This window comes from Sinocyclocheilus anshuiensis, unplaced genomic scaffold, assembly GCF_001515605.1.
Source record: "Sinocyclocheilus anshuiensis isolate Anshui unplaced genomic scaffold, SAMN03320099.WGS_v1.1 scaffold1625, whole genome shotgun sequence".
Taxonomy (NCBI): domain Eukaryota; kingdom Metazoa; phylum Chordata; class Actinopteri; order Cypriniformes; family Cyprinidae; genus Sinocyclocheilus; species Sinocyclocheilus anshuiensis.
Window position 1 is genome coordinate 851,283 of NW_015539802.1, and position 17,140 is coordinate 868,422.

A 17,140-nucleotide genomic window follows, 5' to 3' on the forward strand; every position below is an offset into this window, starting at 1 on the left:
TGTATGAGTGTGTGCAGGGCATCTTGGTGCGGCTGTGATGCAGCCTGTAGGATCCGGTAAATAGTGTGTGTCTGGTCAAGCGTGACCTCCAGCAGGTCTCCTTCTAGCTGAAGCTCCTCCAGCTGTGCTCTGGTGGATGTGGTCAGCTCGATCACCGGCCCTTTGAGACACGGCACTAGTGACAACAGAGACTCCACCCCTAACGAGACAACAGCCAATAGGTTAAAAATGAATTAAAGCAGTTTGATTACACCCATCAAGGAGGCCTGTGAATGACTGAGGCAACTAACCTGTAATGTCCTGAGTGCCTGACTTCTTAGCAACTCCATTCTGACAGCCAGACTGGACAGGAAGAGGAAAAAGCAGTTTTTGTACAAGATTTTTACATTTGTTTGATTTCATAAAAGTTACAACTGCATTTCCTCACCTGTGTACCATTAGCAGCCTTCTCTTCGCTCTTTTTTGGCGAGTTCACTTCCTCTGTCAGATCAATAACACCATCTTCTGTTTCCTCTGAGTCAGACAACACAATTACAGTATCCCCATTCCATTTGTTTTTCTCCTCTGGCGCTTCCTCTTTTATACTGTTCATTTCCTGCTCCACTTGTTGGAGTCTCTCTAGCGCCCTCTGTACTTCCGGAGAGTCTAGTGCCTGTTTGGCTCGACCCTGCCAGTTAATGGCTCTCTCTGTAAGACACTGTAACGCCTCTCCCTCTGGCAGGCGTACAGGTAACTTCTGCAGCGCCACCAGCAGCGCTAGAATGGTTTCCAGCCGTGGCCGCCGGGATCGCTGGCACCGTGGACAGAGGAAACGTGTGTTCCAGTCCCACCAGCAGAGGGGCTTTGTAAGATTTGTGTCAGAGGAGCCCAGCAGTGATGGGAAGGGCACACAACCTCCATGGAACCAGTCTTTGCATAGATGGCACCGGTGAAGCAAGGGGCAGGGCTGGCCACTGCACACACACACTGATTGGCTAGAGGTGAGGGAAGGGGCGGAGCCACCATTCTGCAGCAAGGTGCTGTCCGAGTTATGCGGCATGTCTGTCTCCATGGAGTCTCTCCGTTTCCTTTCCATCTTGATGCCGTTCTGGTCACCGTTTGCTCCTTTTTCTACGCCGGGTTTAGTTAAATTCACCTGCTGGAGGCGGAGGAGGGCCTCTTTCTCCAGACGCTCCCCTTCTTTGAATGCCATCACCTGATATTGATGACATAAAAGTCGCATAAATATGCAAAACCTAATCAACTTACAATGAGATTAAGGAAAATACAATTCTCTAGGCTGTTCCAAAACTTAGTTAGCGGCCCCAGCTTTCTAAAGCCCGATAGTATACTTCCTGTATCTGTGTTACACTCTGGTTTCCAATTTGTTTCGATTTGAACATTTGAAAACAAAGATACATTGTGCCCATCCGTGCTAATGGTAAATGAGGTGTACTTTTAATGGATTGTGCTACATGGAGTGGAACACTAAAAGTGGGTCTTAACTGTCATGGAATCTCACAAGTCATGGATTTGGAAGGCACTGAGCACAGAAGATTCAACTTACAATTTCTTCCATCTTTGGAGGCAGCTAAGAAGTTAGGTGCTGCCCCTGTAGGCAGCTCACTAGGTTTTAGAACACAGTGTGTCATACACTGATTCAGACAAATTGTCAGTCTGATGTATGAACACACAAAAAGGATAAATGGAACAGTTATGAGTAAACAGTAACTCACGATAGCTCCTGGGTCTCGGAGGTCCTGAGCAGTGAGGCCTAATACATTGACATCAGAATCTGCTTCCGTACCCAGTGAGTTCTCCTCCATTTTCTTGCTCTTCTCAACACATGGGCACAACACCTACACAGAGGTGGGGGTAAGCCATGGTCATGTAAGTATAGGGATGCAACGATTATAGATTTTGTTGGTACGATTATTGTCTGAGGAATAATCATGGTTTTACGATTATGGTGATTATTATGCATTTATTCATTTCACAACATTACTAATGTATATAATCACATGAACACTCTTTAGATATTAAAGTGTTATTTTTTTGCTGGCTTTTGAAACAGAAATAACACAGTAACCAACAATACAGCACAAAATAATAATAAACAAAAGACAAAGAAAAGTCCATCTCTCCTATTGGAATTTAAAAAAGGTGACCTCTGCTCTGTAAACATCCATGACAGTATTTCTCTTTTGAAAATAACAAATGGAAATAGATCACAAAAGTATTTAATGTTTTCAGTTTGTACATTCTTTACATTTCTTTTGGACCTGGGGTAGAGAATTTGGAAACATGGTGAAAAAAATCTTATGAATAATACTACAACAGGGATAGTAAATAAAGTTAATGAAGTATTATTCATATATATTAACTTTATCCCACAGGGGAAACTGTTACTAATGATGGAAATAAACTGAAATAATATTATAATCAACTGTCATCCATACATATTCATTTTAATAATCTTTATAATAATTCATATGATTTTACATGTGGCCTGAGAAAATCATGTCTATTATTTTGGTTTGTGAGATTGGAGATCGCGCTGCACACGTATACAAACATTCAGGAGAACACAAAATTCTTGAGAACACTGCCCCGCGACTTTTATTAATAAAATAGATTAAATAGCCTACTGGAGAGTCACCTCTCTCTCTCTCTCTCTCGAATAATTAATTCAAGTAGCTAAATATTATAATTAATTCAAATAAATGTGATCTTACCGCACTATTTCATCTCTTTCTGATCTGAAGCGGGCAGAATGCTGAGCTAATGAGCCGTAACTTCGCGTCAGGTTTTTCTTGCCTTCACGTCGTGCATTAAAATTGTTCAATGTACAGCTAACCATGCATTATCCCTAATGTGTTTGCTCTTTAGCAGCAGTTTTTACGGCAATATTTAAATGACACCCTGGTCATTCTTGGTGTACGCAAAATGGTCCCACACTATCGACAGGCATTTCTCTGGTGGAAATAAAGCTTCGCTGTTTGGTCCCTCTGTCACAGTTAATCTAATGCGTGTAGTAGCCTCCGTGTCTCTGATAAGCACGTCATTTTAAGCTGGTGCACCTTTAGTGTAACTTTGTTTCCATTTTGCACAAGCTGCAACAGTTCCATTCCGTGTAACAGAAACACTCGGTTTAGTAGAACCTTTACGATTAATTAACCGTGACGTTTTAAGAGTGCGGTTAATCGCGAAACCGGTTAATCGCTGCATCCCTAACTAAGTAATGACTATTTTTGGTGAGAGACCTTGAATAACAATTCAGAGTCAAAAGTGTAGATGGTCTCTTCACCTCCAGCAGACTGTGCTGACTGTTCTTCTTCAGGAACGTTTTGCTGGCCTTCTCTCTCCAGGAGTGAGCGCTGGCCACCTGCATTTCCAGCTGCTTCAGCTCCTCCATCTTCACCGGCAGGTCCCGCCCAATGGCCACCAAACCCTCCAGATCATCCAGACACGGGTAGTGCTCACCGTTCTTCTCAGAAAAAGACGCAAGAAAGGATACAGTCAAACTAAGCAACCACCTTGAATGGCCAAACCATACTGGCTGACTATTATATTGAACATCAATTCCAGTTTATCAGAAATGGCATAATTATTCTCACCTGAATTTCCTCCAGATCAGTGACCCAAGCACGAGCTCTGCTCAAGCAGGCCTGCAGGGACAGGATGTTAGGCAGCTGCACTGGTATTAGCTGAGCCTCGTTCACGATGGCCTCCAGCGTCGACAGATGGTGTTTCTGCCTGCTCGCAAGAAACAATTGATAGATGAAAATGGAGGCTGCATTGGTGTGGTGACATATTCCGCCCCTCACTTGAACCAGCTCACCTGTCCTCCAGACAGATCTGTGCCTTCTCCTCCCAGCTAACGGCTATAGTCAGTAGCTCTTGCAGTTCAGCCATTGCGGTCTCCACCGATATGCTCTGTGGTACATTACAACCTGACTCCATCAAGTTCCTCAGCACAGCTAGAGTCACCTCGCTCCCCTCCGGCCCTAACGTCCGCCTGACCTCTCCCAGCCAGCGACCATGCTCCTGCAGCCCACTCAGGAGCTCACATGCCGGGGCAATAACAGGCAGCGATGCTCCCTCCTCCAGCAGGGCCTGGATCTCTGAAGCCGCGGGTAGAGGAGAGTCCTGCTTCCACTCGTCTTTTGTGCTGTCAACCAGAGCTTGAGCACGTGCATCAAACTCCTCTATCTTCTGCAATACCGCCTGGAAAAGAAGCAACAGTGGTTGAAATTTCAAGCCGATGGCCAAATATTTTATATGCTATATCTTTGGCCTATTTTCTTACCTGCACTTCCTCCAGCGGTTTTATAACACAGGGCAGGTTCTGCATGGTGTCCACCAGAGTCCTCAGCTCCTCCAGACTCATTCTCCTGCTCTGGCTATTGCTGAGGAGCTCTGTGCTGCTGCTCTCACACTTTTGGATGTCTGCGAGGACAGTGTTGAGGCGCTGGAGCAGCTCATTATTGGGGAACTTCTTGTCAGCTGCCTCTTCTTTCAGAACCTCTAGATCTTTAATGTCTGAAGAGAGAAGAAAACATTCATTTGGGCTTTTGTCACTGCATTCAGTTTTGCACATCTCCAGCACCTATTAAAATGGCTAATAAGAACTGTTCACAAATTCAGAGTTTGTCTCTCTGTGTGGTTTGTCACATTTACCTATTTTGTTGCCTTCTTCCTGCTCTAGGGCTTCCTTCACTCGGTTTGCCCATGAGTCAAAAGACTCGGCGCGAACTTTCAGCCGATGCAACATGGCCAAGAGTTCATCCAGAGTATAGCGATACCTTTATAGACGAGGGAACAAAAGCACGTAAGACACTTCCGGCAGAACACATCTGTAGCTAAGAACGTAGCACAGACGCTATGTGCTGGGTTACCTGAGGTAGAGTTTTTCACTAGGGCAAGAGCAGAGGTCCTGGGCATGGTAGAGGCAGACAAGACTCTCTTGGCAGTTCGAACACGCCAGGGCTGAGAGAAAGCAGGTGGTCTTACATTTGTCACATTGTCTTTCATCATCAGGCAGTAACTCAAAGGCTTCCCTTTCTGCTTCCTTTATGCCCTGAGAGATGACACCACGGTACAAAACACAGTCAATCAGCTATCAAAAGGAGTCTATCAACCTCTAATTTTATTTGTAGGTGATTGTGATTTTCGCCAAAATGCAGCAGTTAGGTGTACTAATGCATCATGACCGTTGATTCAAAACCTAGTAAGATGTCTACTTAGCATTTTGGGCAGGCTAATTATAGACAATGTGGATCAGTTTTTAACATTTTAACAAAAACATATTAGAAGGTGAATAAAATGGAGACAGAGGAGATTAACTTTTTTCCATTTCATCTAATTAACAAAAAACAGCACAGACAAAAATGTTGTGAACATTTCCTCATAAACAGTACTTTGTTCTTTTTATATGCAAGAAAAGAAAGAAAGAAGAATAAAAAAAGAAACACCCAATAAAATGAAACACTAAATACTCTATAAACAAAACTGACAGGGTTTTTAATTTATTAGTTTTAACTGATTAAAACAAAAGAGAAGGCTGCTAATAGTTCACAGGTTAGGAAATGCAGTAGTAACTTTTATGAAGCATAAACTTGCTAGGTGGAAGGCACTGATAGTATGATCACTTGTAGACTTGTGTAGCAGAACTCATATACATTGTAATAAACTGATATTATACACATTTGTAGCCAATCAAATATTATCAGCTGCCCAATCACAGATGTTTTTCCCTCATTCTGCAAATATATCGTCTCCGCTCACCCTTTCCAGGAGGCTTTTGCGTAGTTTCCTCTCCTCCTGTACGATAATGAACATCTCCCTGTGCGTGGCGGCTGCCAGGTTCAGATCCAGCTTCTCTGGGCAGGCCGCCATCTTGCAGGTGAGTTCCTCATGAGAGAACACGCAGTAGCGCCTCAGCCGCCGGTAATGCTCAATACAAGAGCGCCCTGTGGGCAGCTAGCAGAGAGAGGAAGAGCAAAAGCCTCAGTAACTCACAACAGGATGACTGACATTTAAAAGGTAGTTCCTCAAAATGCTGTTTATCTGGTCACACACTGCTTTACATACTACAGATTTAAATGAAGGTGCATTTATGCATGCACACTGTATTTATTTACCCAGTCTGCAGTGCAGAAGTTGACTGCTTCGGCAAAGTTATATCCCTGATTGAAACCGCTGTGATAAGCTCGTGGAAAAGTGATGACAAACTCCCCAGCACACTGATTGGTCCGAACCACCTGTCAATCAAGAATTATGGCCAACTGAGATCAGTGTTTTGAAAGCCCATTTCACACATGACAAAACAATAATGCCACCAACAAAACTATTCACACAGAACATTTTTGTCTGTTCACATTTAGAGAAGCAATAAAATAACCAAACATTAGAAAAATTTTAATGGTAAGAATACATTATTTTCAGGGCACAGATCATATATTTATATATTGCCAGGCCATCGGGAAGCAGCCCTAAAAGCCAAATTAACTTAACGAAAAGAGATTTTATAGAATTTCACAGGGTGTTTTTCAGGCCTCATTTCACATTCTTAAAATAGTAGTGGCTTGATGCAACCTGATTACCTTAAGTACGCTAATTATAATAATGAGTGAGTATGCGTGTTACAAACCGGCACTCCATGAGACATGAGTATATTTGGGTTCATGATGGTGACAAGCTGGTGGAGCAGGTCTGGCTGAAACTCGAAGAGCTCAGGTGTGAGTTTCTTCATCACCTCCTCTAACTTCTCTGCAGCAGATGATGGCACACCATACCATGTTTTGGGCTCACCCCTAAAAAGAGAAACCAAAACCAGAGTTTTTTTTAATGTCACCCAAGATGCATCAGACTATGCTTACAGTACACAACACGTGGTCACTGGTCACAAGCTTTTCTGGCAATTTCTACTATTAAAAGATATGATATGACAAGCTGCTCCAGAAAGATGCTACATAGCATATTAACATAAAGTCTCTATGCATTACCAGTGTAAATAGTTGATGGAGTAACTCCAGTGGTCCTCTATGTGCCAACAGAAAGCGGAGAACACCATGCCCACATACAGCCATGGCACCTTCATGCCAGAGATATCGGCATTAATGTGGCACAATACTGACTGCTCCAACACTGGCATAACGTTTAAATTCCAGCCACTGCGGGCATATTCCTGCAACAAGAACAGGACGGAGATGTTAATTTGCTTTCTTGACCAAAACATGGAAAAACAAAGTGGGGAAAAAAAAAAACTAACCTCTTCCTCATCTGACAAGTGTCTCTTGCCGTTGTTGACAGGAAAACCACTACCAAATTCCTTTGAGTGAATATCTGCCCCATATTCTACAGTTACGTCTTCTTCAATACTACTGACCAACCTCCAAAACTCCTTCTCAACCAGCTCTGTCGGCACCATCTAACAAAAAAAAAAACAATTCAAATGACAATGAAATTATTTGTACATGTACAGTAAGAGTCTATGGGGTTCAAGATTGATTAAAGGCAAGAAAAACACTCACATGGACAGGCATGTTGAAGTAGTCTGCTTTAAAAGTATCGGCCATCTCACCGAAGCTCTGTAACGTATACTCTCGAGTGGCCTGCTCAAAACCAAACGCCTCTGCTGGCTTTTTACACTCCTACACAGACAACACATAACAGTTGATTGCTGCACCAAGAAATAAAAGTCAGCAGTTAGAAAGTATTAGGGCGTGTTCACACTTGGCGTCTTTTTTGGCAAGAAAAAGTTGACGAGCGCTTTTATAGTAAAACAAAAAAGCTGGCAGCGTTTTGGTTACAAATAGCAGCCGAGGGCGTCTTTTGTTGCTATAACAACAGCTGCAACAGTAGCCTAGTGCTGTGTGGTGCAGAAATGTCGAGAAAGAGTAAAAAGTTGGCTCTTGCGTTGGCTTTTGAAGTTAACAGGGAGGAGAATGTCAGTTCACAAAGACGTTTGTGGGTGCTTACAACAATTTAGTCAAGGAGCTCCGGTTGGATAATGCACGGTTTGTGGCATATTTTAGACTAGATAGAGTTTTGTGCTCATATCATACAACTCCTTGTGCTCTGAAACTAGTACGATCTATCTACCGGCTCTTCTCCAGTGGAAACCACTCGCTACTCGCTTGTCATTGGTCAGCTGTCAAAAAGGTGCTTGACGTAGAGCGTTTTTTTCAGAAAAGTTAAAACTTTTTTCAACTTAAAAAAAAAGACGCTCTGAGCTGCTGAAAAAGAAGCCGATGGTGGCGTTTTAAAAAGCAGTCAGGACTTTTTTGAAAACACGGTTTACGCCATAGGATTATAATGTGAAACAAACGCTGGCAGCTTCAAAAAAGGCGCCAAGTGTGAACATAGCCTTAGAGTGTTTATATATTACACATTCATTAAGCAGCAAAAAACTAGCTTAAGACACTTAAAACTTAGACTCCACAAACAGAAATAATTGATCAAAACAGTAGTCATTTTCCTACCGAAATATCCAGCATAACACAACAGAATAATACAAGAGTTATTTCGGTCTGGTCTCTCACCTCTGCTACACATTTGGGACAGCGCCAGTTCCCCTTGGGTGGGTCTGTGAGTGGAGGTATCAGGCAGAACGTGTGATAATTATCATCGCACCCATCACAGAGCAGCAACTTCTCATCCTCGTCCCCACGTCCGCACATCCGACATACAAACGAGTCCACCTGACAGATTTCAGTTATTGAGCTTAGTAAAATTTTGCACGTGTGCAAGGTATTTTTGAATCTGACTGGAAAAATAGTCAGATACAAGCATCTACATGGTTCACTTATCCTGTTGATCGAATTATGTCAGATCTACACCACCCCTTCCAATCTGATCGTTATTTAATTCTGATCAAGGATTGATGGATTAAGGTGTTCACATGGAGGATTGTCAGTCCGATTGAGCCATCAATCCAATTAATCTAACTCTTAAGTTCATACGTCTCTCTCAAACTTACAAACTGTGGGTTATTGAGGTTGCGTCGGAGTCTCATGGTCATCTTGGTGCAGGGTTCATCACTGGAATCATTAGGATCATCAGTGTGATTTTTGTCATCATCGTCCTCCTTGACAATGAGATTTGGGGGTGGTGGAGGAACGTCTGGATCTGATTTTGTAACCGGTGTCTCTCCAGGTTCATCCTTCACAGATGCACTGGCAGCGCTGTCCCGTACTATTACAGTCTCCGGCAGTTCATCTGGGGAAAATGCATAATGTGACACTTGAAACATTTATTTGTCACATTTATAAAGAACAAAATCAAATCAAATCCCAACTGCAGACACAAACCTTTCTTCCGTGTCTTGTCTCGAGGTACAAGACCAAGCCCCATCATTTTAGGTCCAGCCCCGTAAATCTGCAGCTTTTTCAGCTCAGGGTTCTTCTCTATATCTTCCTCTGTAGGCTCCGGCTAATGGGCGTAAGTGAAAGACTGTAAGTGAACTACAGGAACAGCGGTGACGATATTTGAGAGAGGGTTTTCCTTTCTCTGTTTCTACACTAAACACAGCTTTTTCCATGAGGGATCCCTGACTGTTCAGGATATTAACTTTTCACTACATTTCTCACAGCTGTAAAGCATCAGAAAGGTCGGTGAAATCATTTTTTCCCACACTTTCTTAAATAGTTCATTCAAAAATCTTTGTTGCTCAAACTACAATACAAAACTGATTGAAAACCCCAGATTGATCAATATAAAGCAAAAATGGTTGAGACGCCACTGCAGACTGTTAAAGCAAGAGCAAACATGCATGAAGTTAGTTTTGTGCCAGACTTAACTGCTATCAAGAGGGAAAAAGCAATTATTCATTCAAACACAATTAATACTGAATGGCAAAGTCTCTCATGAAACGATCCACTGCTTAAAAGGGCTGGGCAATAAAACTAGGCCTTTATTTATATTCAATAAATCTCTATACATTTACATATTTACTCCGAAATAACAGTCTTCAATCAGTTAAACATTAAATAGCAGTCTTAATCTATATATACATTTTCCATGCTGATTTTCCCTAATCAAAACAGCAATGGCAATATTCACCTACATATATTTATACCAAAAAAAAATAAAAAATCAACAACTAAAAAAGCCATACAGGTCCTTTTAATAAAAAAAATGGGTGTCTATATCATAAATATCGAAAATATCACACAGTCCTAATTGCTAAATGCCTCAAATATGCAGAAGCAAGAACACATCTAAGCATTATGTCCAGATTGACGTCTGTCAGACATGTCAATCGCAGTATTTCTCTGTTCCGTTCCTGAAATCTGTTACTCTGAAAAACAAAGTTTCGCTGTCTCATCGTTAAGCAAAAACAGCTCATTTCTGACTTGCAGCATGATGAACATAATATGAACCAGCCATTAAGAGAACAGCAGTGACAACAGATTATAGCAATCATAGATTAGTAGTAATATGCAGCCCAGAGTGGGGTAACCAGTCCACCACCAAAGAGGAAATGTAAGCAAGCCAGCATTGCTAAAAGTGTGGCAAGACAAGTGAAGTGAAATGTGTTAGATGACTGAAGGACACAGAGGAAGACAGGGTGGATGCATAAAGAAATAAGCAAAAGCAAGAGCTGAAAAAAGCAAGAGCTGAAAGACGAAAAACAAGAGCTTCTACATGAAATTAGACACCCAGTTAAGCGTGAACGACAGCATAAGGTCAAATAAAGGTTTTTTTAAAGCATGAAAGAACGTCACCAAAGAAGAAAGAAAGAAAGTGAGTGATAGGGAGGAAAGTAAAGAACAGAGGGAGCGAGAGAGAGAGAGAGAGAGAATGAGAGAGAGAGCGAGGCAGTACCGAGGGGATGTGTTGAGAGCCAGTTGTAAGAGGGTGGTGAGTTGGATCCTCTGGACCCTGCATGGGGAGACAACAACCAAAACAAAATGGATTCCAGAGAGAGAGACAAAAGGAAAAAACAACAACCATGTGCGACAGGACAGAGTCAATCGGGGGACAGTAACCTATTAAAAATGTGTATTTTTTTAATGTCTGAAGTATGATTAAATTTTAAGTCAACAGCATAAGTGATTCAGACATAATATTATTTTTTTAAACAAACATCACATACTAGTGTTAAAGTGTTCAGTTGCAACAGTTTTAGTTATTTGTTGCAATTGCACATGATTGTTCAACGGATAACATTACTTGCTCCATATATTTAAAATAACATTTTATATTTTAAATAAGATACCAGTCAAAAGTTTGAACACAATTATTAAAAAATGTGTATGGGAATTCCTTAATAAAAAAGTATAGTAAAGAAATACAAACTATATTGCATTTGAGTTTCTTTCTCTGTACACTCTATAGACATTCTCTTAACCAACATCAAGTGCATCCTGGTATGATTTTAAATTTTAAAGGAGTACCCATGTATGACACTTTTTGGCTACTTTTCATAAACTATCTGGGTCCAACTTGCAACTTATACAAAAATAAATAATTGTAATTAATGTAGTTACATATTATGTTAAAGACATTTATATGGATGCACGATTTATATTTGCCCACAAAATTGCTTCAAGCCTTCAAGCACATGCTTTTATACCAAAAGATAAGCTGAGTGAGTCCAAACTTTTTTCTGGTAATATAAGTATTTTAGTTTTCTTAGGATGTAAATCAACAGAATAACTGTTTGAACAAAATATTAAGAGAGAGAGAGAGAAGGGTAGAGTTAACATGGTGGTAACCTCACTTACTGCAGTTATAAATGGCTAAATGTTATTGCTTTAAATATCCTTATAATTTTAGTAATTCAGTGGTAAGGAAACCACTGAAGGTTCCCTAACTTTTAAAACTATAAAGATTGCTTTGATTATCTGATATTAGTTTATTATCACTAATGCTATGAATCCATTGACCAAGCTAATGTAAATGGGCAGGCAAATTAAAAAGCCAAACACCCAAAAAATAAATGCTGGGGAAACGCTGCATCTTTGAAATGAATGGGATGAGAATAGCATTATGATGTAATGAAAATTTTAGGCGATGGCCAATGGTTTTAAAGAGAAAAAGTGTAATGACAACAAATGAAAGGCAGAAAGTGACAGAAAGAAGGCAGAGGTATGAGGGCAAGATGGACACAATCCTTTATTTAACAGCACAGGGAGCAAAGCATGCTGGGAAGCGCCTTGAAAGCATGGTCAGTGCTGATCCAAAAGCGTTCATACATCTCAGAAAAACAGACAAAGCACATATTTGGATGGATCCATTAAGCCCTGGTCAGTTATACATACATTTATGGCAAAGGTTAAAGTCATCAGCAGTCATCATGAAGGTTAATAAAAGTAAAGATTAGACTAGTTGATTTTGGCACAATTTAGTAGTATCTTTGTTAATAGGGCACACTGTAAAATGTAAACAATGACTTTGAAATAACTGATAAAAAATTGCATTTATCTGTAAATGTTATAAATTAATTTATACTGTTTTTAAAATCACTGCACTGGCTTTTTAATTCTGTTACAATTATTGTTTTTAAATTTAGAAAAAAAATGCTGATCACATACAGTATGACAAAATGAGCAAATGATGCCTCAATGAAATATAAGGATAACAAAAAAAAGCCTGACACATATATTGATCCAGAAATATCACTCACCTCAGGCTTAAGGCGATTGGCTCGTCGTCCATAGCTGCTCATCTTAGATGGTGGGACTGATTGGCGGAGAGGAATGGAGTGGGGTTTGTATTCCCGGTCTATCTCATCACTGTCATACGGCCTGGGTTTACATGGCTAGATATGCAGAACGCACACATATCAGCTTCATATTTGTAAAAGACATTTACTTGCTCCACAGAATATTACCATGCACAAATAATAAGCGCATTCGAGTAAACTAAGACATGCACATTCCTTTCTTGTGATTCTCTTCTGTAATTTTTAAAACTGCCTGTATCTAATATCACGCAGAATTAGCTTGGTTTGGGTATGCGCTGACGTAAATGAATGTACAGTTATAGTAGTTGTTGTTTACCCAAAATACAGATTAATATGGGAATGTGATTCAGGTTTATGTATAGACCTGATGCTCACATAATCAAAATATGACCAAATTCTGATTATTGGAATCTCAAACACTGGAATATTTGTGTGTGTGTAAGCACCTTCAATGAAAATTATACTGCTACTCTTATAATATAATAAAGAACGTGTGAAGATTTTCAAGCAATAATGATAAATGGTCAAACACAGTACCGGTAAACTGGCTCCAGACTGGAACAACTCAAATGGATAGACGATCCTCTCATAGTGCGACCTCAGGAGAGAGCCAATGTTTTTGCCAGGAGGATATCCCAGTTTCTGTGCCACGCGTGCCCAGCGTCTCTCCTTACACACCGCCTCGAAACCCCCTTCCTCTGTCACAATCTACCACACAGGACATAAAACAAGTTAATTACTAACTCTTTCCAGTTTACACTATTCTATAGATTTATGATGTTCTTAGGATGAGTTTACTTTAAAGTCTATAAAAGTTCTGTTGACCATCTTTAACCTTTTTTTCCTAATCAGGGAAATGGCATCAAACTCAGTCAATAACATAAATGGCTGCTGTATTCACCTTGGCCAAGCTGAACAGATCGAGAATACGTCGTTCTATATTGGGGATCTTCAGAGAGGATCCCTGGATCTCCCAGAACTTGGCAATTCTGTCCAGATAATTTAGCTTCACTCGTGTCTCAGCCTGAGAAAAAAACAAACAAACAAACAGATGTGTTAGTGCTTAGTCAACACAAGAATATGTGGGTCACACTTCATGGAGTAAGACACACGGGTGATGAGTTCAACAGGATGCAGCTCTGACCTCAAGCTCATTGAGCCTCTGAATACGTGGTGTGAACCGGAAATTGTCCACCTCCACAACAAATGGTGGCTGCCAGTCCTGTAATGGAAAGAAAAAGGCTGTTTAAATAGCAAAATGTAAATATTTTTTATAATGGACTAACTTTAAGGGATATATTTTACCCAGAAAGGAAAATTCTGTAGAACAAAAAAAGAATACATTTTGAAGAATGTTGCTAACCAAACAGTTTTGTTGAGCACTGACTTGGATTCTATGGGCAAAAAACACTGAGATGCTTTTCAGAACATCATCTTTTATGTTCTACAGAAGATATAAAGTCACACAGGTTTAGAATGACAGCACAGAAAAATGCAAAAGATGATTACGGGTGGTGGGCGAATCTTGCATATTCCAGACTTTTCTGCTATTGGACGGATTTTGGCGATATATCCCAGAGGATCAGCAAACTCCTCCCATGACGGTTCAAACACTGGACATTCCGGCGGCGGAACAAACTCCTCCCCTCCATCCATTGCTCTGAAAGCAAGCATTTCAAGTTCACTTAAATCAAACAATATAACTCCTAAATCAAAAGTAAATGCAATCACATTAGCCTTCTTTCATACAACACAAGCAGATTTCAAATCAATCATATAAATCATTCTTACTGAATGTTACACTTTATGAAAGAGCGGTTTTACAAAACCTGAAAACATTCCGCTTGTGTTTTATGAAAAAGGTCATCATCTTTTGTTAGTTCATGTTTTAAAACATTAACATATTCAAATGACACTAGGGGCCATGGTATCTTTTAATCCCTATATTTAAAAGTTCAGAGTTCACCCTAATGGACACCAACGCTTGATCCACATGCGACCAGCACAAAAGCATGTGTCAGAATTAAAGTACACAGATCTAACGGAAGGGCCTTGATGATGCATGAGATTGAACTAATCAGGAAGTTTAGAGCACAAAGAAAAAGACCTTCCTCAGGCACTTTGACAGGAGGAATTGGAGAACAGAAACTTGCTCTCTAGAAGCACGTCTGGAAATGCACCCTATTACTATTCTAACAAAACATCATACCCTGTCTACCTCCCAGTCTCAAACCAGACAAAATGGGGGAGGGAGCGAAACATTGTTCATTTAGGCCTTGTCTGGAAAACATAAATAGCTTTTGCATGTATCCACAGCCATTGGTTTAATCAAATGTGCACCTTATAAAACAGCAGAATGCCTAATATGACAGTCCATTCATTAATTACAACTAAACCTACTGTAAGGGTTTATATGCTAGTAGCTTCCATGTTGTGAAAACAACAAAAACTGATCACGTGACGAAAAACGGGTTACGCTTCATTTCCCAAACTAGTAACGATGCCATTAACTTCTTGCTTTAACGGATTAATCATTATAAATTAAAAATGTACACATACATAATCAAAACAACACCAGTCTCGTTCAAATGTTGTTTTTATTATACGAAGTTTGGCTATTCAATTAGATGCACTTCTGACAATGTCGTGACAGACAAGTTATAAACAAAAATTGCTGACAGCGGCTGTCTCTCAAACCCTGGTAAGCTGCCTAACTAAACAAATGACATTAGAATTAGACAAAAACACATTCAAAGGGGCGCACGTGGTGGTCAAAACCGCTTTCTAATGTTCATATCTCACCACGGTTTGAGACAGCCATAATCCCAAATTTCCTGTAGCTTTAGCCTGCTAACCGCTAACACGCGTGAGCTTCGACAACAGCTTTCAAATTCACAGATAATAGTAAATAAACCATTAAAATGTGATGAACTGACACTTTTAAGACTTACTGGGAAAATTATGTGCACTGGGGAATTGCTAAGAAAGCAGTTTTATAGAAGTAGCTGGTTAGCTGTCCGGCTAATGACCAAAACAATAAAGCCTCACCATCCGTTTGTCAGCAGACTCACGCCAAATCCAACAAACGATTGATTTGATGTCAAAAGTATTTAACGAATCTCAAAATATCCGACAGTATGAAGACGTAAACAGATTATACATCCAGTGAGAGGGCCAAACTTTAGGACTTAATTCCAAAGAATGGCCGAGTTGTGGAAACACACAAGGGGAGAAGACAGTGTGGTTGTCTCGGGTCGCAGGTATATGATGTGTGGCATTTAAAGGGATCATCTGATCGGATATTCCAGGTAAAACAGAAACACTTGCGCTAAATCAACATAAACTTAGCCATCAGTGCTGCGAGTCTGAGCACCAGTCTTACATTTTTTGCACTCGGTCAGAGCTCTTCTTATTCTTCGGAGTCGCCTCGGAATGATTAGTGCGCCGGTGTGTTTTATTATCTGTATCTTTCTGGCTCTTGTTTGATGATCACGGGGTCTATTGTTCGGTGGAGGGTCAGTCTCTGGGTGGCAGTGGCTCTGCGGCCTCCTCGATCAGCCCATCCCAGCACACACACTTACACATGCACGCTCTCTCGCCGGTTAGAGGGATGATGATCGCGGAGGTCTTCTTTCCAACGGACTCCTGAAAGTCCCGTGTAAGTTGACTTTTTCTTAATAATAACTGTTTAGCGCGCGTGTACAAAATACGCGTTGTTTCCAATGTTTTCTTTCCTCAGCTATCCACCGTTCATCCTGTCTGAACTACACACCATCTTGGTTTCATCACGACCTAAGCACAACTCTCTCAAAATCCATTGATCTCAGTTGGGAAAACACGCACTTGACTGGATGCGAGCACGGTCTCATCCCTCCACGCTTCTCGTTACATGTAAACTAGTCCCTGGACTCGTCCGACTTAACACAGAATGAGGTAAATTATCGTACTGGATATAACAGAAAATGGGTATTGATTTCACGCGTGTGTTAAATGTGGACTAAATATCGTGTTATGTCGAATTGTGAGTAGTTGTATGTTGTGCAAGTGATGCAGGTGGGCGAGCGGACGTGACGCGGAGTGATATTTCACCTCTTTCTTGGCGAAGTAGTTCCAGTGAGTAAAATTTGCGCAGAAGAGGTCAAGCGATGTATGCGAAAAACAAAATGGGTAGCGACGACTAGTGGCAAAATATCAAAAAAACTCATTTGAAGGTATAGTCCAGGATTCCTCAATTAGTTTTCGCCGAGGGCCGAATTCTGCCAACGATACCAAGCCAAGGGCCACTGACCTATATATATATATATATATAAATTATTATTATTATTACTATTATTATATTATTGTTGCTTTTGTTAAAATAATCAAAAGATGGTCACAAGATGAATATTCAGATTTTTTTCCCCCAGTAGTCTGTTTTATTCAAACAATTATGAACATTTTTGCATTTAGATACAGAAGAAGTTTGCC

General features: G+C 40.5%; 1 protein-coding gene across 1 annotated transcript; it reads right to left on the reverse strand.

Moving 5' to 3' along the window:
- Positions 1–5: 5 nt before the first annotated feature.
- On the reverse strand, positions 6–16,502 carry LOC107683899 (lysine-specific demethylase 5C-like; the record flags this gene model as incomplete). Its single annotated transcript, XM_016479962.1, has 26 exons — positions 15,722–16,502; positions 14,183–14,333; positions 13,818–13,895; positions 13,575–13,697; positions 13,211–13,381; positions 12,614–12,748; positions 10,810–10,866; positions 9,294–9,414; positions 8,963–9,201; positions 8,526–8,684; positions 7,515–7,634; positions 7,253–7,411; positions 6,987–7,168; positions 6,632–6,794; positions 6,123–6,242; positions 5,767–5,961; positions 4,878–5,059; positions 4,660–4,784; positions 4,289–4,521; positions 3,821–4,206; positions 3,597–3,735; positions 3,287–3,466; positions 1,716–1,838; positions 428–1,195; positions 291–342; positions 6–199 (listed from the first exon to the last, which is right to left on the reverse strand). Coding segments are annotated over exons 2-26 (4,551 nt in total), but the record flags the coding sequence as incomplete, so codon positions are not given.
- Positions 16,503–17,140: the final 638 nt, after the last annotated feature.